Source organism: Tamandua tetradactyla, chromosome 13 (genome assembly GCF_023851605.1).
Source record: "Tamandua tetradactyla isolate mTamTet1 chromosome 13, mTamTet1.pri, whole genome shotgun sequence".
NCBI lineage: Eukaryota > Metazoa > Chordata > Mammalia > Pilosa > Myrmecophagidae > Tamandua > Tamandua tetradactyla.
In genome coordinates this window covers 23478012-23500537 of record NC_135339.1, presented here as the reverse complement: position 1 = coordinate 23500537, position 22526 = coordinate 23478012, and the positions used below count along the sequence as shown (strand labels likewise).

The 22526-nt window shown below is 38.7% G+C and overlaps 1 protein-coding gene and 1 pseudogene across 6 annotated transcripts in view; both read right to left on the bottom strand.

The window, feature by feature from the left end:
* Window positions 1–805: 805 nt before the first annotated feature.
* ECD (ecdysoneless cell cycle regulator) overlaps window positions 806–22526 on the bottom strand; it is a 102515-nt gene continuing 80794 nt past the window's right edge. For all 6 annotated transcript variants that reach the window (XM_077124935.1, XM_077124933.1, XM_077124930.1 and 3 more), the window contains exons 10-14: window positions 8329–8435; window positions 8011–8194; window positions 7379–7446; window positions 3575–3789; window positions 806–1118 (exon numbers count right to left, since the gene is read on the bottom strand). In XM_077124935.1, coding sequence (XP_076981050.1) covers window positions 888–1118; window positions 3575–3789; window positions 7379–7446; window positions 8011–8194; window positions 8329–8435 — 805 coding nt within the window. In that variant the 3' untranslated portion in view covers window positions 806–887. The remainder of the gene's footprint in view (window positions 1119–3574; window positions 3790–7378; window positions 7447–8010; window positions 8195–8328; window positions 8436–22526) is intronic.
* Window positions 9333–12190, bottom strand: LOC143653728 (UDP-N-acetylglucosamine transporter pseudogene; annotated as a pseudogene).

The window sequence follows — 22526 nt, the reverse complement described above, 5'->3', positions numbered from 1 at the left end:
TGGAGGTTACTCTTATGCAAACTTCTGTTAGATAGTGCTAATTGCCATGGTTTGCTAAACCCCAACCAATGACACACCTGTTAACTCTTAACAACACTAGGACCCTAACTGAGAATCTATAAAAGTCTTATCCACTAAGCTTGCTTTCCTGCAACCTATAATTCCTGGAGGGTTCCTAGATCAGATAAATCCTAAAACCCAGAAGGGCCACTCCAAGATTATCAATTAATTACATCCCCCTATCCTTTAGTGTCAACACCCCCTCGCAAGATGAAAAAGTCAGAATGGGCACTGCCTAAAGATCCCTATAGACTGGGCAAAGGATCAAAGGAGAAGGAGTAGTTATAACAGAAAACAGGATTTAACAAATGAGTATGATGGCTTAATCACTATATTGATACTCCTTTTAGTCTCCAGTGTTTTGAGTAGCTGGAACAAAAAATTTGAGATAGTGGAATGGTAGCCCATGACAAATTCTGTAACTACTCGTTGAAGTGTGCTTTGAAAAGTATTGCTTTTTCTTTCTTTTCTTTGTATATATATATTATAATAAAAATGTAAACAAATAAAAACACCCCAAACTAGTTCATTTAAATCTTAAAAAAAAAAAATTTCACTGAGGGTGCATAGCTGCAGGGTGTGTCCTTAACAGGGATATTTCCTCATCTCAGGGCTGTTCAGGGCCTTGATCCTCTTTATTCTGCTGCTTCTAGAAACTTTTGTGTAACCCAGAGTTGAGAATACAAAGATTTGTGCACAAATGTCAGCATTTAGTACTCACAGAGAAGTTCACTTGAAAAACATGTAATGAAAAAACATTTTTACTCAATGAGTTAACACAATCAGGCAATACTTAAGAACAAAAAAAGAGAAAGAGAGTGTGTTGGTTAATCTTTTGATGGCTTACGTATGGTTCTGTGATCAGTGTTGTGAGGCAGATGAACTCCCATGCTTTGTAAAAGGTTAGAAGCAGGTCCTGCCAGTCCAGCTTGGGAGCTATAGGATTCCAATATATTTGAAACCAGGTTCAGGTCTACATCCACAGGTGCCATAACAGATTCTCCTGTACCAGAATCTTCCTCATCTGAACTGTTACTGGCAGTCTGGAACAGAGGTTCCTAATTCATGGGGGGAAAAGAAAATCATGGTATGAGATCCTGTCAGGTTAGATGATGTGGTAGTTAGGTTCAGGTGCCAACTTGGCCAGGTGAAGGTGCCTAGCTCTACTGCTGTGGACATGAGCCAGTGGCATGTGAAACTCATCTGTCGCAGATTACATCTGCAGTCGGCTAGGAGGTGTGCCTGCTGCAATGAATGATGTTTGATTTAATTGGCTGGATGCTTAAATGAGAGTGCTCAATGTAGCACAGCCCAAGCAACTCGGCATTCCTCATCTCAGCACTCCAGCTCAGCCCAGGCCTTTGTAGATGCAGAAATGAATCACCCTGGAGAAAGCTGTTGGAACCCAGAGGCTTGGAGAGAAGGCCAGCAGAGATCACCCTGTCCTTCATATGTAAGAAAGAACCTCAACTGAAAGTTAGCTGCCTTTCCTCGGAAGAACTATACATTTTTATTTAAATAAATCCCCTTTTATTAAAAGCTAATCCATTTTTGGTCTGTTGCATTCTGACAGCTTTGGTAGACTAGAACAGATGGTGCTAACAATAAAAAGCTAACCAAGCAAAATGTAAAATTTAATTCCAAATGAAAAAGGAAATTTTTTATCCTTTGGGATATAAAGCCAAAATGAAGTCTAATACACTAAGTAATTTAGCACACATATTAAAACTTGGTTCTAATAGATGTAATATACTTCTTTCTAGGAAAAATTTCTACAAGTAGAATGACTCTCCAAGGGAGATAACCAGAGTTAGGGAGGTACATTTATAGCTTGCCTAAGAGTTCTGAAAGAAGTAAACATAGCAATGAACAAAAACAAAATGATAAGAATCTAACTTTCTTCTAAAAGAAAGACGCTACTTTCTTTTTTAATGCTCTGGAGGTCCAAATAGAAAGTTATTTAGTCCTCTGATTCAACAGGCTTGGGGAAGGATTTAAAAAATAGCAGTATGATCTATTCTTGCTATTCAAAGTACAGTCCATGGACCAGCAGCAAACTCATTTTGAAGTTTGTTGGAAATGGAAAATCTCAAGCCTCACCCCAGACCTACTTAATCAGAATCTATATTTTAACAAGATCCTTATTTAGATGGTTCATAGTCACATTAAAATTTAAGAAACATCTTCTTTAGATAAATCTATTGTATGATTTATATTAGGTTTGGTAACAATACTAGAAGTGATTATAGCTTTAAATATGGTTTAGATAATCAGAGCAAGGGGGATTAATATTAATTAAGGGCCTCATCGTTTTATTGTTGTCTCATGTGGTTCTCATATTAATTCTAGGACATGAGGATTATTGGTTAAAGGATAACTGGTTAAATCCTAAACTGAGCAGGATTTCAAACCCTCATCTGTGAGACTCTGGAGTCTATCCTCTTTCCATCATGCCTCTATCTAGGGTTAGACAATGCTGGCATAAAAACTAAGATAAAAATGTGAGTAGTGGGTGAATTCTAAATTAGGGAAATACAAAACAGACAATATAAAAACTTAGTTATTTAGGTATTTTAAATCCTCTTTTTTTTTAAATCAATTTTAAAGTGTCAGTAGTAGCAGTATGCAGCCATATTCTAATTCGAACACCTTACATGGATTTTTATTTTAAATCTTGATGAATAACCAAAAAGGAATGTAATTAATTTGATATATGGGGGGATAATTAATACTTCATCCCCTACCAGAGTGAGGGACAAATTAGATTTTATTTCAAATCTCACATATCAAAAAGAAAGAAAGAAAGAAAAAAAAACCTAAGGCAAAATATGGTTTTAGCTAACCTTCATAATGGACTCAGAAAGGGAAAGAGGTTAAAAGCATACATCCCTCTGTGGCAAATCAACCTGGAGGACAGTATTTTGAATGAAACAAGTCAGAAATGAAAAGACAAATATCATAACACCTCACTAACATGGATTAACTATTAACGTGGAATTTGAGAGCATAGGCTATGTTAGATGAAGGCTTATGGGAAAGATTCCTAGATTGTAAACTAGAGGTTATCCTTATGCAGTATAAAGATAAGCCTTTTCAGTTTTGGAGTTAATGGAGTAGCTAGAGGGAAATATGCGAAACTGTTCAACTGTAATACAATAGCCTTGATTCTTGAAGATAACTGAATAAATATAAAGTCTTAAAGGTGTAATTATGTGACTGTGAAAACCTTGCGACTGACACTCCTTTATCCAGTGTATGGACAGATGAGTAAGGAAAAAAAACAAATAAGAAATAAATAATAGGGGAAGGGGAACTATGGCATGTTTTGGGTGTTCTTCTTTACTTACATTCTTTTTTTTTTTTTTGGAATAATGAAAATGTTCAAATATCCATTGCAATGACTAATGCACAGTTATATGATGATACTGTGAACCACTGATAGTACAATTTGGATGATTATAGGGTATGTGAATATTATCTCAATAAAACTGCATTTAAAAAAAAGCACACATACCATTTGCTTCCGGGTGGTGAAACTTTTGCCAATGCTGGTGTGTGCCAGTTCCTGGTCCATCTGGGCCATGTATGATTTCAGATTATCGAGAGTTCCCTTCAGAGAAGCCCTCTCCCCAGGCTCTTGTGCTTCGAGGTTCAAGTCGTCATCACTGTCTAAACATTCAAAGTCTTCCTCCTCCAGATCATCAGAATCTGATTCATGAGGCCTTGGCCCTACACAGACACCAACACAAGAAAAAGCACTTGGTAATTTTTTAAAAAGTGATTAAATGCTACCTTCAGAAAGGGATGAATTTATATAACCAAATTACTTCACAAAAACTCCTACAAAATGGTAAGACTGATAGACATTTACAGAAAAGTATATAAGCTGAGTTGAAGTACTCTACTTTCTTTAAAACATTTTCTCTTAAAAATTAAAAAACTACACAACACCTGAATACATTTTTATGTAAACCTTCAAGCCATACAGAAGTATTGCCTAACATCTTACCTCTTTCTGGAAGACATAATCTTTTAAGTCTGTGGGTATCCAGATGCAGTTCTGTATATATGGGCATATACACATAAAAGAATGTAGTTTTATTTTTTTTTTTCATAGAGGATATATAATATACCCATTTGTGTTAGTTTCCCAACAGCTAAAACAAAAACTATACAATGGGTTGGCTTAAACAACAGGAATTTATTGGCTCATGGTTTTACGGCTAGGTGAAATCCAAAATTGAGGCATCTGCAAGGTGAGGCTTCCTCCTTGAAGACTGTGACATTCTGGGGCTGGTTTCTGGTGATCCTTGGCCCCTGGCTTTTCTGCCACATAGCAATGCACATGGCAGCATCTCCTTTTTCTTCTTCGTTCTATTGACTTCCAGGTTTTTGCTTCTCCTGTGGTTTCTCTGTCTATGGCCTTATCTATAAAGCCTCCAGTAATAGGATTAAGACCTATCCTGATTCAGCTGGAGCACGCTTTAACAGAAATAACCACATCAAGGGGTCGTATTTACAATGGTTTCACACCCACAGAAATGGATTAAGGATGTGTTTTTCTGGGGCACATAACTTCAGGCTGCGAGAATCTGCCCTCTGGATCCCCAAAAGACAAACAGGTTCTTCCCATGAGCAAAATACATTCGTTCCATGACAATATCCCCAAAGCCCTAAACCATTTTAGAATGGTGCTAAATCCAAAGTCTCATCAAAATTAGTTATGGGTGTGGTCCACCTGGGGCAAAATCCTATGACTGATGGAATGATCAGACCGGCAGAGGATAAACATTCCAGAAGGGAGAAATTGGAAGGAAAACAGAGGTCACTGTCCCAAGAAAGTCTGAAACCCAGCAGGGCAAATTCCACTAGATCTCAAGGTATAAGAACCATCTGTGGCTTGATGCTTTGTCCTTCCAGCCTGATTGAGGTCTTAGACCTACCCCTTCCAAGTGCTTATGCTGTGCCAGGCTCTCCCTGAAACTGGAGTGTAGGCTCCATACTCTCTGAGCACTGGAATGCTGGTCAGGCTGTCTATGAATGCCAGGGCACAGGCCCCAATTACTCTGAATATTGGGATGGTGGCCAGGCTCTCTTGAAATGCCTGGGGCACAAGACCCACCATCTCTAAGCAATGCCTGCCCTCTCCAAGTGCTGGGGCGGACCGCCTTTTCCACAAACATGGGTGGGCCTGCTATCTTGGTCCAAAGAGATCTTTCTAGCCTAGACCTCTGGTGTCATGGTTCTGCCCTTGAAGTCACTCTTTCTTCAATACATCCCATTTCTGTTCCCTTTAGTCCTGGCTTATAAAAATTTTATACAAAACTTGTCTACTTTCCACGAAGTTCTGGGGGGGTGGGGGGTGGGGTCCAAACCATCAAACAATAGAACTTTCCAAAGATTCTTCCTGGATAACTGCAATTCCAATCTTGCCTTCCACTGAAATGGCTGACTGGGTCCCTGTTCAGCCACACCTTCTTTAGCAAAGAATGGAACCTTTTTCTCTGGGCAGTCACTTTCCAAAAAGCTCAGGGAACTCCCTGATAGAGCCATTTCCAGACCTAGACTCAAACCACACTACCTGATAGGCTCAGAATTTTCCAAATCATACATTTCTGGTTTCTCTGTACTTAACAATTCAGTTCTCAGCTTAACCCTTTCATCTCACATTTCACTATAAGCTGCAATGAGAAGCCTGAACATTCATTCTACATTTGGCTTGTAAATCTCAGTTAAATATCCAAGTTCATCACTCACAAGTTCCACTTTCAATCCAATATCAGAACACATTTCTGCTAAGTTCTCTGCCACTGTCTAACAAGGATCACCTTTCTTCCAGTTTCCAATAACGCATTTAACATTTTCTTCTAAGGCCTCATTGTAAGTACCTTTAACCGCCATATTACTACAGTTTCTTCAAAGCAATCTAGGCTTCTTCTTTTTTTTTTTTTTTTTTAAATCAAACACTTCATTATTCTCCCAGCCTCTACCCATTACCCAATTCAAAAGCTGTTTCCACATCTTCAGATATTTGTCCTAGCATTACCCTATTCATCACACCAAAAACTACTGGTTTCCCAGTTGTTAAATACTATACAGTGGGTTGGCTTAAACAATGAGTATTTATTGGCTCATAGTTTTAAGTCTAGAAGTACAAAATCAAGGCATCAGCAAGGTGAGGTTTCCTCCTTAAAGACTGTGGCATTTGGGGGCTGGTTTCTGGTGATCCTTGGTGTCTGCCTTTTTGGCCACATGGCAATGCACATGGAGACATCTTCTTTCTCCTCTAGGTTCCTCTCACTTCCAGCTTCTCACTTCTCCTGTGGCCATCTCTGTAAAGCCTCCAGTAATAGGATTAAGATCCATCCTGATTCATTCAGGATTAATTTCATGACAATATCCCCAAAGCCTTAAGCTATTTTAGAACTTATACTTAAGAATCCCAGAAACATGCTTTTCTGGGGTACATAACTCCAACCCACCACAATATTGAACTATGCTTTGATTTTGCACTTATCTAAATGTCTTGTAGGTCCTTCTCTGTCAGAATATATTTGGACCTCACTCTTCATTAGGGCTGCATAGTAGTTAAAAATAAGGATGTACCATTATTTATTTAACTATTTCCCTTTTGATAGGCATTTTTGCTATTGCAATGCTACAATATCATATTAGCATATATATCTTTTTCATAGAGTAAGTTCCAGGAAATGAAATTGCTAACTTAAAGGTTATGGCATCTAGAGTATCAAACTTCCTTGCAAAAATACAACTTTCTCTTTCATCCCAAGAGTCTGACAGTGCTCATTTTTCCAGTCTCTGAGAAAACAATATGATCAGTCTTTTAAATTTTTCCCAAGCTGATGGGTGAAAGTAAGTTTTTGTTTTTATTTTGTATATACCTGTTTACTACTGACATTTACCTATTTTCAAAAATTTATTGGACTATACTTCTTCAGTGAACTTGCCTATTCCTACCCTTTACTGATTTTTCCATTGGCTTGTTTGGCTTTTTTCTTATTGATCTGTAAGTACAGAAAGCCTAAAAGAGAGAAAGTAGTAAGATATGAGTTTAGATAAAACCCTATCTAAACATAGAACACTCACTCATTCAACAGATACTTATTGAGAAGCTACTGTGTTAGGCACTAAGCCAGGCACCCTCTGCAAAACCATTCAATAGGGCAGTAATATTATGATTGAAGGCAACTCAAAACCACAAAGAGAAATCAAACATTTTGACTTTCAAGAGATCCAATGATCTAGTAACAGCCATACTTAATTTCAAAATATAAGTAAACTTCACAATGCAACTTACCTAAAATCTTATCAAAATAATTAAGAAAGGAATCTGCATCAAACGTGATTGGAGCCTCTGAAGGGTCTCTAAAAATTAAAAGAAAAAAGACAATTAATTTATCCTGAACACAACTCTTTGAGAACTTTTTCTAAAGTGGTGCCTTTCTTAGGAAAACTACCAGATACAATCTCAAAAGAGGCACAGCAAGGAAAATCGTCGTTCACATTTAAAAAATCCTCATGTTCTTATATTTACTGGATTTGCAGAGCAACAGAAATTAGTGTGCAGCTTCCAGTCTGTTGTGGGATGGTGGATCAGAATCTGAACTGATTAAGAATTACATATTGAGAGTCCATAAGGTTGTGAGTAAAAGTCTGAGTTATAAAGTACATCGTTTCCCTGCAGGACTCTGAAATGGTCACTTTTAGATCTTTGAGTAGACTTTCTGGCTTACTTTAAGGATTATAAAGGATGAGGTTATCAGAAGTCTGGCAGAAGTTTTCTGCCAGTAGTCCAGATAAGTTAAGTAATCACTGTTAGGTACCAAAAGAAGGAAACATTAAAAAAGAAGAGTGCAAATGGCAATGACTGGATGACTTCATTTGGGTTATTACTATTCCGATAATCATACTTCAATACAAATTACATACTGGGGAAGTTCTGCTCCCTTATGGGTTGAGACTTTGGATATAAAAGCTTTCATGCTCTCTGAAACTTGAGTTAAGTCATAGTTCTGCTTCTCTTCCTTGGGAATGGGCTCTGATTCATTTTTGCCAGCAGCTTCCTGCAGGAGTTGATTCAGCTGATCTGGTGAGAGATCTAACCAGTGGTCATCTGAAAAAGGAGAAAAGACTGATACTGCCATACTACAGTCACATGAAAGGTACTCTTGAGGAAGGACATTGTGAGATTTAGTGGAATGTTTTAATTCTTTCTAACTCTTCCACTCTATCCAATTCATCACTTACCATCCTCTGGGGGAAGACTAGCTTCTTCTTTCTTAAGCTCTTCCATATCAAATGGTATGGTCTGTAATAAGGTTAAGATTTCTTCACCTGGGCTCACAGCGAGACAGCTATAAAAAAATAAGACGTGGATATTTCTTTTTACAAAAGCCTAGACAGTTAAAAACAACAACAACAAAACCCTACAGTATTTTAAAGCTGAAAGAGATTATCCAGTTTAATGGTTTTTAAACGTTTTTATAGGCTGTAAACCACCCCCTCCTTTTTTTCAAATAAAAATTTACCAGGATCTCTAAAATTAAAGAAAAACTACTTGGATTAAAGTGGAGGTTGGACACTCAGAGACCTATCCATTTTGCCTTTTCCTCTGGCTCTTCTGCAGGTGCTTAAAGAAACACCATTATGAAGTTACGGATCTAGAACAACCCTTTCCATTTAAATATGAGGAAAAGACAACCCCGGAGCATGGTATGGACTAAAAATTAATACAGCATGTATTAAATGCCAGACTAGCACTTTAAATACATTTCTCATTTAGTCCTCTAATTACTATTATGAGGTAGGTAATAATCCTGTCTTACAAATGAGAAAACTAGAGCTCAGAGTTCTATAACTTTTGTAAGATCATTTAGTTGGACAGAGCATAGGCCTGAAATTAAGTATCCTCGTACTATCTTGTATTCCTCCTTCAATACACAATGAGAAAATATGCACAGATTTATTTATATAATGAGTAAGTTATTATATAATGGTGATGTGACTTGTTATATAAATTGATATAATCCTACCCAAACTATTTAGAATAGAGTGAATCAAGGCTACATTATGGACATGCATTCATGTAATTAAACATCACATGCCTTGCTAAATCATATGGATAACAGGATATTGTTTCTAGTCTATGTTATATGAACATTACTAGGAGAAAAAAAAATACATAAATAATCATAATAAAAGGCAAAATATAAAGTCACGCAGGAGTATCAGATGCTACAGAGGGGCATAGGAGGAGACCAGTAGTTGAGTTAGGCTTAATGTGGAGGATTTTGACAAGTGAGATAGGATGGAGAAATCTCAGACAGGGGGAAAATGAGCACTTCAAGGCAGGGAAGTGAGGAACTTCACTTCAGGGAATAAACAGTGTCCAGTTTGGCTTAAGTATGAAAGACAAGGCTGAAAAGGTAGACTAGAATGAGAAAACAGTGAGCCTGAAATGACTAAGAAGTTTGAACTCAATTTAATAAGTGTTGGGTGATGACTGTTAGTTTCTTTGTTACTTTTTTGTTACATTTAAAAATTTTAACGGAAATTAACACATATACATATTTAATTTAACGTAATATTAAGAATTTATCTGATTTACAGAAAAAAAATACAATTAGGAGATCAAGGACAAAACTCCATTAGTGTAAAAGTTATTGACTCCTATCTAGCATATGAGCAACTGAATTGTTTACAGCTGTTCGAAGCAACAGAAGGTCTTAGAACATATACAGAGAAATAGATGTATCTCTCTACATTAAATTTAAATGTTAATTTTATTCTCTGATAAGTTGAACCATAATGTTACTCTACCAATTTTTATATAATTTAACAAATAACATTTACAACCCTTTGTTAAACAATCCTTTGCACAAACATAAAAATCTTAGATACATGAAAAAGTTTTTTCAAATCATATATACTTCTTATATTTTCACACCTTTATATGTAATTACAATTTTCAAACTTTGAATATTCTGTGTGATTTGATATATCTGTACAAGAAGATATATCAGAGTTATGTACTCTGTACAAAAAGGTAAGATAAAAAAACATTTAATAAGATTAGATAGATCTGATTTGCAAAAATTGATATCTGACATTTGTGTGCTCTTACAAAGAGTGCATAGGACACTTCTGCAATAGTCAAAAAGGTAAAATATTTTTATACTCAGATTTCAAGTTTTCTCTAAATAAGGTATTCTAAACCCTGGAAATACTTTTAAGTTTTGATTTCTAGATGCAATAAGTATTTATATACATATATATATTTTTCCTTAAATTTTTATAATTTCAAACCATTTGAATAGTATAGTCAAATTCAGCATGGTATCTTCACATAACTGTTTGAAGTCCTCTGTGCAGGATTAATGTTGAGATTTCTATTGCACCACCTTGAAAAAACAGTTTAAGATAGTATACTCCTATGCTTCAGTGGGATTTTCTATAGGTTTAGGATCATAACTACATAGGAAAATAGCTGTTATTACAAGGATAACTCCAAGAAAAAAGACACTAGTTGGCACAAAATCTTATAGTCAAAAATAGGATATCAGCATTGATGATATTATGGATAAAGCAGTTGCAAATCCTTTTAAAATATTATCTGCATACTTAATAACAGCAGTTATTAGAAGCCCTCCAAGTGCCTGAAAACACAACTACTATCCAGGGCAGGTGATTATATCCCTGAAAAAATCCATTCTTTGATACCAATTATCCATCATAAATGTATATACCCATTAATCCAAATATACTCCCAAAGAAACTAAGCTAATGTTCCTTATCCATATGGACTGCTTGGTTTCTTTTAAATTTTCTCAAGGTAAACCCCAGCAAAATCACTTGAAAAACATGCTGTAAGAACTGCCATAAGCCCTATAAACTGAGAGGCAGCTGAAAGTTCCTTAGAATCAAGTTGTTTAGAATCTGAGGTCCACTGAACAAAAACAATTCCTGTCATCAAAATTACTACGGGGAGCCACTGGTATACACCTAATTTTTTACTAAGCATAAACACAAAAAATAATGCTCTTGTAAAAATTTTCAACTGATATGTGACCTGATAAGTAGCTACCTCTAGATCTGTCAGTGCCACATAGAGGAAATTATTCTGAAGAGTATATATCCCTGATGTAATAGCAAGTTTAAGCATTTCCACAGGTTTAAGAATTTTATCAAGTAGTACTTGATTCAGTGCTTTTAGATTATATTTTCTATCTTTGTAGATTAGTAAAATATAGGCCATTATCTTCAAAAGCTCAGCAATAACCTTTGCAATAGAAGATAGATAAGAGGTCCTTCCTCTTTTAAAGTCCTAGAATACACATTATTAGAACCAAACTGGTAGTCTGAAAGACCAAAATTCCCAAGGAAAGATATTTTAGATTGCTGGACATTGTTTTATCTTCATTTACCTCTCATGCACCTGGGCCAGCTGTGTGCACAGGGGGTTGTGGCTCAGCTCCACCGGGAGCCCCAGACTGCCAAGCCCACTGGCTGCCCCGAAATTGCTAACACACAGTGCTGCCCACTCCCACAGCCACCAGCCCGGTGTAGTCCAGGCATTTCCAATCTGTTTCTTTTAATTTTACTTTTAGGAAATTTAAATAATGCAGGCAAACCCAAAAATAATATAACAAATGCCCATATTTCTACCACTCAAAAGTATAATATTGTTGCAGTTACTTTTACTCTAAATATATGAGTTACATTTATACATTTAATATAAAAATCTAAATTAGTAATATGGGCATGTACTTCTTTTAAAAATTTGAAAATAATTTGGAAAGCATCATTCTTTGATAACTACCACCACCAGTTCCAATCCCTTCCTCTCCTCCCCAGCAGTAAGGGCACTCAAGAATATTTTCCTGGGCCAGTGCCACTGTACATGTGTGTACTTGTATGTTGTACCAACCTAGCTAGAACAGAAACTTTTACCTCTTCTTTCCTATATGCAGCTTTTTCTTCATAGCATGTATCACGTTCTAACATTACATAATAGTTTCTCTTCTCCTGCACTAGAATGTAAGATACATTAAGGGCTTGCTTACTTGTACCCCAGTGTCTAGAATAGATTTGGTGGCTAAAAGGCACTTAATAAATATGTGCCAAATAAATTAATATATATATAATATATAATATTTTGCATATTTTTACATTTTTAAAATATAGCATACATACTATACATATTTACAACTTCCTTTTTTCACTCAACATTGAGTTTTTGAAATCTATTCATTGAGAAAAGAGGTTCTTAACTGGGGGGTAATTTTGCCTGTCAGGGGATATTCAGCAATGTCCAGAGACATTTTCAACTGTCACAACTAGGTGAGGGGATGCTAATGGCATTTACTGAGTAGAGGCCAGGGAAGCTACTAAGCATCCTAAAATGCACAAGACAACCCCCCACAACAAAAAATTACTTGGTCCAAAATGTCAATAGCACTGAAACTGAGAAACCCTGAAATATGTGGATATTTAGTTCACCTCTGATGATATTAGTATTAATTCAAGAGTATTAATTTAAGATAGTATTAATATTAACAAGATGGCATTAAACATACTATCTAATTACTACAGAGCAGTTCGTCATATGAATACACAGCAATTCATTTACTCACTACTGAATGACACTTAGGTTGTTTCTAATTGTTCACTATAATAATTATTAAGAAATTTTAGAGAGAGGAGGGACATGATCAGAGATACACTTCAAGAAAATTATTTTGGTTCTATTGGTTGAATTGGAAGAGGAGAATCATTGGAGGACTGGAGACAACTTTAGGTATCATGATAGTTCAGGAAATAAGTAACTAGAATGAGTAGCAGTAAGAAAGAAGGTTATTAAAACAAAAGGTAATAATCAACAGGATTTAGGGGCTAGGACCAAGGGAGCCAGGGGTCTTGGTAATAAGGAGGAAAATACATTGGGAAAAACTCTGATACAAATTCACCTATTAAAAAAAAAAAGAGGGGTTCTGGGTCAAGATGGCGGCTTAATAATGTGCGCATTTTAGTTCGTCCTCCAGAACAACTATTAAATAACCAGAAACAGTACAGAACAGTTCCTGGGGCCACGTCAGTGACCGGACACACAGCGTACCCCAGTCTGGACCAGGTGGACCAGCTGTGAGCCCCCCTAGAACCGTGAATTCCCAAAGCTGTGGCGGCCAGCGCCCCTCCCCTACAGGCTGCTTCCCAGAGGGAAAAGGAAAGGAAATTTACCATCAGCAGGGACTGAGCACAATTAAACACCAATTGTGGAATTAATTAACAAATTCTGATTACTAAAAACAGGCCCGCAGCTTAGGTGAATGTGGTCAAAGTGAAGGTTGCTCATTTTTGCCCCGGCACCAAGGGGGCTGGGCTGATGGAAAAAGGGGGGAAAAAAAGAAGGAAACAGAGGTTTTTGTGGCTGTGTTTCTACAAAGGCTTGACTGCCTTTGGATATAGCAGCAGGACTTCTCAGGCTGCAACTGCCCCAGGCATAGGCAGAAGTGAGCTCTTTTGGGGGCTTGCCTTGAGCCTGTGCCTTCCCCAGGGGAGGGGTGAAGCCCAACTCATGTGGAATCCCTCTCTCAAGGAATTCAGACACCAGGGCTTGGTAATTCGAAGCCATTAAAACCAGCCTACAACCTCTCCTCTGTCTCCACCAGGCCCCCAGCAGGGAGAGTCCACCAAAGTTAAAGGTACCGCATCATTTTACGCTGGTGGGACCTGCAGGCAGACAAGCACCACACACTGGGCAGATTAAGAAAAACAGAGCCCAGAGACTTCACAGGAAAGTCTTTCAACCTGCTGGGTCTCACTCTCAGGGAAAACCGACGCAGGTGACTCTTTCCTCCCGATAGGAGGCCATTTTGGTCTGGGAAAATCTGGCTGGGGTCTATAATATCTAAGTAGACCCTCCTAAGGGTGCGGGAGGTGGGTGGGGTGGGAGGCTCCATAGAAGCAGGGCAAGAAACAAGAAAACAAGAACTGAAAAATTCTCCTCTGTTAAACAAAACTTAAGCTTGAGGTCCAGTGAAGCAGAACTGAAGGTCAAAGAACAGATAGACAACAAATTCATCCAGAAAGAAAACCCTAGGTAAAAGAAGTGAAAGCAATCTCCAGAATAAACTAATTAAGGTAATTAAATGCCTAGACACCAGTAAAAAATAACAAATCACACTAGGAAAAGTGAAGATACGGCCCAGTCAAAGAAACAAACCAACAATTCAAATGACATACAGGAGTTGAAACAATTAATTCAGAATGTATGAACAGACATGAAAAACCTCATCAAAAACCAAATCAATGAATTGAGTGAGGATATAAAGAAGGTAAGGAAAGAACAAAAAGAAGAAACTGAAAGCCTGAAAAAACAAATCACACAACTTATGGGAATGAAAGGCAAGGAAGAAGAGATGAAAAAACAATGGAAACCTACAATGGTAGATTTCGAGACAGAACATAGGATTAGTGAACTGGAGGACGGAACATCTGAAATACGGCAAGAAAAAGAAAATATGAGCAGGGACTCAGGGAATTGAAGGACAATATGAAGCGCATGAATATACATGTTGTGGGTGGCCCAGAAGGAGAAGAGAAGGGAAAAGGAGGAGAAAAACTAATGGAAGAAATTGTCACTGAAAATTTCCCAATTCTTATGAAAGACTTAAAATTACAGATCCAAGAAGTGCAGCATACCCCAAAGAGAATAGATCCAAATAGACGTACTCCAAGACATTTACTAATCAGAATGTCAGAGATCAAAGAGAAAGAGAGAATCTTGAAAGCAGCAAGAGAAAAGCAATCCATCACATACAAGGGAAGCCCAATAAGACTATGTGCAGATCTCTCAGCAGAAACCATGGAGGCAAGAAGACAGTGGGATGATATATTTAAACTATTAAAAGAGAAAAATTGCCAACCAAGACTTCTATATCCAGCAAAATTGTCCTTCAAAAATGAGGGAGAAATTAAAACATTTTCAGACAAAAAATCACTGAGAGAATTTGTGACCAAGAGACCAGCTCTGCAAGAAATACTAAAGGGAGCACTAGAGACAGATACGAAAAGACAGAAGAGAGAGGTGTGAAGAGTGTAGAAAGGTATACTATGAGTAAAGGTAAAAAGAAGGAAAATTAGATATGACATATAAAATCCAGAAGTCAAAATGGTAGAAGAAAGTACTACCCATGCAGTAATAACACTGAATGTTAATGGATTAAACTCTCCAATCAAAAGAAATAGTCTGGGCCATGGTGGCTCAACAGGCAGGAATGCTTGCTGTGATGCCAGAGGACCCGGGTTCAATTCCCGGTGCCTGCCCATGTTAAAAAAAAAAAAAAAAAGACATAGTCTGGCAGAATGGATTAAAAAACAGGACCCATCTATATGCTGTCTCTACTCAAAGGACACGAGGCCAAGGACACAAATGGACATTTACACAGCAATGTTTATAGCAGCATTATTTACAATTACCAAGAGATGGAAGCAGACAAAATGTCCATCAACAGACGGTTGGCTAAACAAACTGTGGCATTTACATAAGATGGAATATTATGCAGCTGTAAGACAGAATAAAGTTATGAAGTATGTAACAACATGAATGGACCTTAAGAACATTATGCTGAGTGTGATTAACTAGAAACAAAAGGACAAATATGGTATGGTCTCACTGATATGAACTGACATTAGTGAATCAACTTGGAGTATTTCGTTGGTAATAGAGACCATCAGGAGATAGAAATAGGGTAAGATATTGGGTAATTGGAGCTGAAGGGATACAGATTGTGCAACAGGACTGAATATAAAAACTCAGAAATGGACAGCACAATATTACCTAACTGTAATACAATTATGTTAAAACACTGAATGAAACTGCCTATGAGAATGATAGAGGGAGGAGGGCTGGGGCATAAATGAAATCACAAAGAAAGACAGACGATAAAGATTGAGATGGTATAATCTAGGAATGCCTAGAGTGTATAATGACAGTGACTAAATGTACAAATTTAAAAAATGTTTTTGCATGAGGAAGAACAAAAGAATGTCATTACTGCAGTGTGCTGAAAATAGATCGTACTTAATATTTTAAAATTTCAACTAATGTATAAGACTAAAGCAAAAAACGTTTATTTGGTACAAAATTAATATTTTGACTAGTGCATTTCCCAATATAACTTATGTAGATAGTTTGATTGAATGCCATAAGTACTTGGAATCTCAGGTAGGACATGAGATTTTGTTGGTTTATCCAGAGTGATACCCCAATGAATCCCAGAGTGATTCGATCAGTGAGTGGAAAAGTATCTGCAAAGCCCCCTGCGGGGAGTGGTGAGAACCAGGAGAAATTGAACTTCCCCAAGTTGAATTCTTGATATTCTCACAAACAGTGTGGACAACCAAAGCTATAGGCAGAGCCCCCAGTCTTGGGGTTTGTTCATATGAAACTTAACCCTGCAAAGGATAGGTCAAGTCTACTTGAAATTTAGGCCTAAGAGTCACCCCCAAGAGAGCCTCTTTTGTTGCTCAGATGTGGCCCTTCTCTCCAGCCAACACAATGAGCAGTCTCACCACCCTCCCCCTCTCTGCGTGGGACATGACTCCCAGGGCTGTGGACCTTCCTGGCAACATGGGACAGAGATCTTGGAATGAGCGGAGACTCAGCATCAAGAGATTGAGAAAAACCCTAGAATGAGCTGAGACTTAGCATCAAGGGATTGAGAAAACCTTCTCGACCAAAAGGGGGAAGAGGGAAATGAGACAAAGTGTCAATGGCTGAGAGATTCCAAACAGAGTTGAGAGGTTATCCTGGAGGTTACTCTTATACATCAAGTAGATATCATCTTGTTAATCAAGATGTTATGGAGAGGCTGGAGGGAACTGCCTGAAAATGTAGAGAGCTGTGTTCCAGTAGCCATGTTTCTTGAGGATGATTGAATAATGATATAGCTGTCACAATGTGACTGTGTGATTGTGAAAACCTTGTGTCTGATGCTCCTTTTATCTACCTTGTCAACAGATGAGTAGAATATATGGAATAAAAATAAATAATAGGGGGAACAAATGTTAAAATAAATTTAGTTTGAAATGCTAGCGATCAATGAAAGCGAGGGGTAAGGGGTATGGTATGTAAAAATTTTTTTTTTCTGTTTTAGTTTTATTTTTCTGTTGTCTTTTTATGTCTTTTTCTGAATTGATGCAACTGTGTGGTAAATGATCATGATGATGAATATGCAACTATGTGATGATATTGTGAATTGCTGAGTGTATGTGTTGGGAATGTTTGTGCTTCTTGTAATTTTTTTTTAATTAATAAAAAATTTTTTTAAAAAAAGAATGTCATTACTGCAGTGTGCTGAAAATAGATGGTAATTAATATTTTAAAATTTCAACTTATGTGTGTGACTAAAGCAAAAAATGTTTACTTGGTACAAATTTATACTTTGACTAGTGCATCTCCTAATATAACTTACGTAGATAGCTGGTTGAACACCTTAAGTACATGGAACTTTGTATAGGACATGAGATTTTGTTGGTTTGTCCAGGTGATGGCCCTGATGAATCCCAGAGTGATTTGATCAGTGAGTGGAAAAGTATTTGCAAAGTCCCCTTCAGGGAATGGTGAGAACAGGGGAAAACGCAACTTCCCAAAGTTGAATTCTTGATATTCTCACAAGCAGTGTGGGCAACCAAAGCTATAGGCTGAGCCCCCAGCCTTGGGGTTTGTTCATATGAAACTTAACCCCACAGGGGCTAGGTCAAGCCAACTTAAATTAGGCCTAAGAGTCACCCCCAGGAGAACCTCTTTTGTTGCTCAGATGTGGCCTCTCTCTCCAGCCAACACAGCAAGCAAACTCACCACCCTTCCCCGTTTACGTGGGACATGACTCCCAGGGGTGTGGATCTTCCTGGCAATGTGGGACAGAAATCCCAGAATGAGCTGAGATTCAGCATCAAGGAATTGAGAAAACTCTAGAATGAGCTGAGACCCGGCATCAAGGGATTAAGAAAACCTTCTCTACCAAAAGGGGGAACAGTGAAATGAGAAAAAGTGTCAATGGCTGAGAGATTCCAGAGTCGAGAGGTTATCCTAGAGGTTATTCTTACGCATTAAGTAGATATCACCTTGTAAACCAAGATGTAATGGAGAGGCTGGAGGGAACTGCCTGAAAATGTAGAGCTGTGTTCCAGTAGCCATGTTTCTTGAAGATGACTGAATAATGATATAGCTTTCACAATGTGACTGTGTGATTGTGAAAACCTTGTGTCTGATGCTCCTTTTATCTACCTTATCAACAGATGAGTAGAACATATGGAATAAAAATGGATAATAGGGGAACAGATGTTAATATAAATTTAGTTTGAAATGCTAGTGATAAATGAAAGCAAGAGGTAAGGAGTATGGTATGTATAATCTTTTTTGTTTTCTGTTATCGTTTTATTTCTTTTTCTGTTGTCTTTTTTTTTCTGAACTGATGCAAATGTTCTAAGAAATGATGAATATGCAACTATGTGATGATATTGAGAATTACTGATTACATATGTAGAATGGAATGATATGTTAATGTTTTTGTTCTTAATTTTTTTAATTAATAAATAAATTTTAAAAATTATCAAAAAAATAAAAGACATTGGGAATTCACAAAGAAAAGGTCTAGAAAGAGAGGTGAGTTTGGTTTTAAAGTGTTTAGAAATTATCCTGGTGCAGGGAATGTGAGTCCTTTCTGCCACACTAATATGTTAAATATTTAAGCTGTTATGGTACAACCACATATAAATAATGTTTATAAAGACTTTATAACATGATGATCATAAAGAAAGGGCAGGAAACAAAATTGATAGACAGTCTATAAATTTTTAAAACTCAGCTGCTGAGTACGCGGAAAAAAATCCTGGAAGGCAGTAAATCAAAATGTTAATAGTGGGGCAGTACGACGGTGGCTCAGTGGCAGAATTCTTGCCTGCCATGTTGGAGACCCGTGTTTGATTCCCAGTGCCTGCCCAGGAACAAAAAAAAAGTTAATAGGATTCTCTGGTATAAATTTTTCCTTCTTACATCTTTCTGTATTTGCTATAGTGAATGAATTATGCAACTTTTATAACAACAACCTTTGTTACTTAAAAAGAACTACCCAAGCACCAATCTATTTTATTTAGAGGGAAGAGCCCTAGTTCTTCTACATATCGAATCTTTCCACTCTCTTAATTCTCTCTAACACAAGATCTTAAAGTAACGCTCCTCAACAACTGAGTGGCCCTTAGGGATGTGTCAGAATCATCTGGGTGCAGTCTCCTAACTCTGAGAGCCAATTCCATTGTTCTCCTCTCTCCATTTCCCCTAAGATGACATCCTTTCTTCCACCAATTACCGGCACAAAACTGATGGGAGTGAGACAAGTCACCCCATACATTTATGAAAGGACTGGTGTAAAGTCATTTACAAGTTCACGAACAACTTTGAGGTTTAGAGCTCTCAGCATCAACTTTGTTTCATACAATCTTTGAAGAACATTCTATTACACATACATGTGGTCTGAGAAATTGGCAAAACATTCAGATGGCAAGGTAAGTGGTAGGATTACGGTTCAAAACCAGATCAGTTTGACTAAAAACAAAACAAAGCCAACAATAACAAAACAAAACATAGACAGAGAACTCAGGAATTTAAAAAATTATAACATACAAATTTCTTCCACTCATGCTGTTTAATTGTTATAAGTATCTACAATTCAATGCTGTAAACATAAACTGAATTTCTTCCCAAACCTGAATTCTGATCTTTGATTCCTTAGCCCATTAAAGGATTGCTTTAATTTGGGGGGATGAGTGCGGGGGTGTTAAAGAGTGGGGGGATGTGAAGTTAATGCTTAATGGGTGCAGAGTTTCTGTTTGTGGTGATAGAAAAGTTTTGATAACTGATAGTGGTGATAGCACAACATTATGAATGGAATTAATGCCACTGAACTATAGGCCTGAAAGTAGTTAAAATGTGAGATTTTATGTTGTATACACATTGCCATGAAAATCTTAAAAACAAAAAAGACTGCTGCTTTCTGCTTAAGCTCTATTTCCAATGAACCACACAGACTTGAAGTGCCCTCAGGGGACAAATTAGATAAAAATGGACATCACCCAATATTATTTTCTTCCTTCAAGAGTCATATTCCCTCCAATTTCTGCTGCTTTTGTTGCTCTTCAGCATCTTCAAACAGTTGTTTTTTTTAAATATTTGTTCAGGGTTTATCACTGTAATTGGTGGGGGTTAGTCCAAAATAAGTAACTCCACCATTATCAGAAATGAAACTTAACTCTATTGAATTTTAAATGGTTGCCATTTCCTTCCAACCCTGTATGCATTTCTTTCTTCCCCTAGGAAATACATGGTGGTTAGAATGAAATCTGAGTTGCAGGCTGAATGCCTGCTTCTTTCTGTGCTTAAGCCTCCCCCAACCCCACCCCTCAAAATAGCTACCCACAGCCCAGAACTCCTGTAGGAATTAAATGCATAACTCAATGCCAGACTGCCTGGGTTCAAATCCTGGGCCTGCCACTTATTAGCTACGTGACCTTCCCAGCAAATTATTTAATACCTTTTGGCCTCAGCTTTCTCAATTGTAAAATGGGAATAAAAATTTGTACTTATTTCGGAGTTCTGGAAAGATGGTGGAATAGGATAGGGCGAGTTCACCCATGCTCTAAGGAACAGCTAGAGAAGTGACAGGAAGGGTGTAAGTGACCTGGAAGGGTCTTCTACACCACACAGGCAAACCCTGGTTGCAAAAGCTGAGGAACTGAGATGCAGAGAACCAGAAACTGTCTAGCTGGTGCAAACAGCCTAATGCACCACTTTTGAAACAGAAGCCTGGAGGCCTCAGAGTGCATGGTTTGGGAGACAGGGAAAAGGAAATAAACCAAGCCGCGTTCCTTGACCATGCTATCCTTAGGCACGCTGCCCCCGCCCTGCGACCCGCGAATATTCCCGCACCCCACACACCCAAACCACATCACCCGCCCCCAACTATGCTCCAAGCACCCCCACCCTGACCCCTCCAAGCCACATGCATTCACGTTCCACTCCCCTGCACACCTGTCCCAGTCCAACCCATCTCTCCCAAGCAAACAAGCAGTCTTACCCAACCACTCCCAAGAACTGCACCCAGCCCCTCGAACCTACCTCCCCCTCTCTGCGTGTCTGCAGGCAGTGGCAAGGGCATCCAGGCTGCGGGTGCTCACCTTCATACCTGGGCCACATCTGCCTCCAGCCCATACAATTGTGCAACCCTGCCCCGCCTTCACCACCCCACCCTAAGTTCTGCCCACATAGACAAAAGTGTACAAGAGCCTCCCAGATCCATGCACACACACACACACCCCTGCCACCGCCCCCAGGTCTAGGCATGCACTGATCTTCACATCTGGGCCACATCTGACCCCAGCCAACAAAGGTGTAACCCCAGCTGCTACTGGGTGAGGGGGAATTGGGACGGGGTGCACGCATGTGCAGGGGGATAGCTATGAAGCATGGATGTGCACGTGAACACCGGTCAGGTGTGGGAACAGGGCGCTCATGCCAAGGCATGGGCAAGTGTGTGCACATGTGCAGGGCAAGGTATTTAGGTACAGGGGTCAAGAGGTTGGTGCACAGATGCGTGGGTGCCCAGCAGGGTGGATGTGGCTGTGTGCATGCCTGGGTCTGTGGGATGGGGCCCACCTGACATCACCCACCCCTGACCCAGGCCCTGCAACCCCCGCAACCTGTGCCCCACCCCTACACACTTGCATATACGCATCCCAGGCACCCTGGACCCCACCCCTGCACAAGCACACATCCACGCTCTGTCCTCCCTGTGCCTGACCTCTATTTCACCTACCCCACACCTTGATATCATGACCCCCATGCTCCATGTGCCTACCCATATCCTGCCTGAGTACCAGGCTCCACGCATCAACTCACCCCACCTCTGCCTCCCACCACGCCCTACCTTTGTGTCCCCCATGCTGCACCCTGCTCCTGTGTTCCAAGGCCTGCTTCAGTTGCCCCTGCCCCTATGGCCTCCACATCGCACCTCCAAAACCCCACACCCTAAATTCCAAGTTCACAGGCACCAACATATTGTCCCCACCCATACCTGTACCTGTGCTCCAACCTGTCACTGCACTGTTGTAACCTGCATCCTGCTCCACAACCATCCCGCAAATACAAAGCTTAGACTACAGAAGGACATTAACTTCCAAAGTAACCCTACCAAAATAATTACATGCCTCAAAGGCAACAGAAGATCACTAGCATATCAAGATGCAGACAGATATAGCACAGCCTAATGACCAAATTAAAACACCAGAGGACAGACAGACTTTGAAACAACAATCAAAGATATTCATATAACTCTACTAAATAAACTAAATGGATGGCAAATGACATAAAGGAGATCAAGAAGACACTA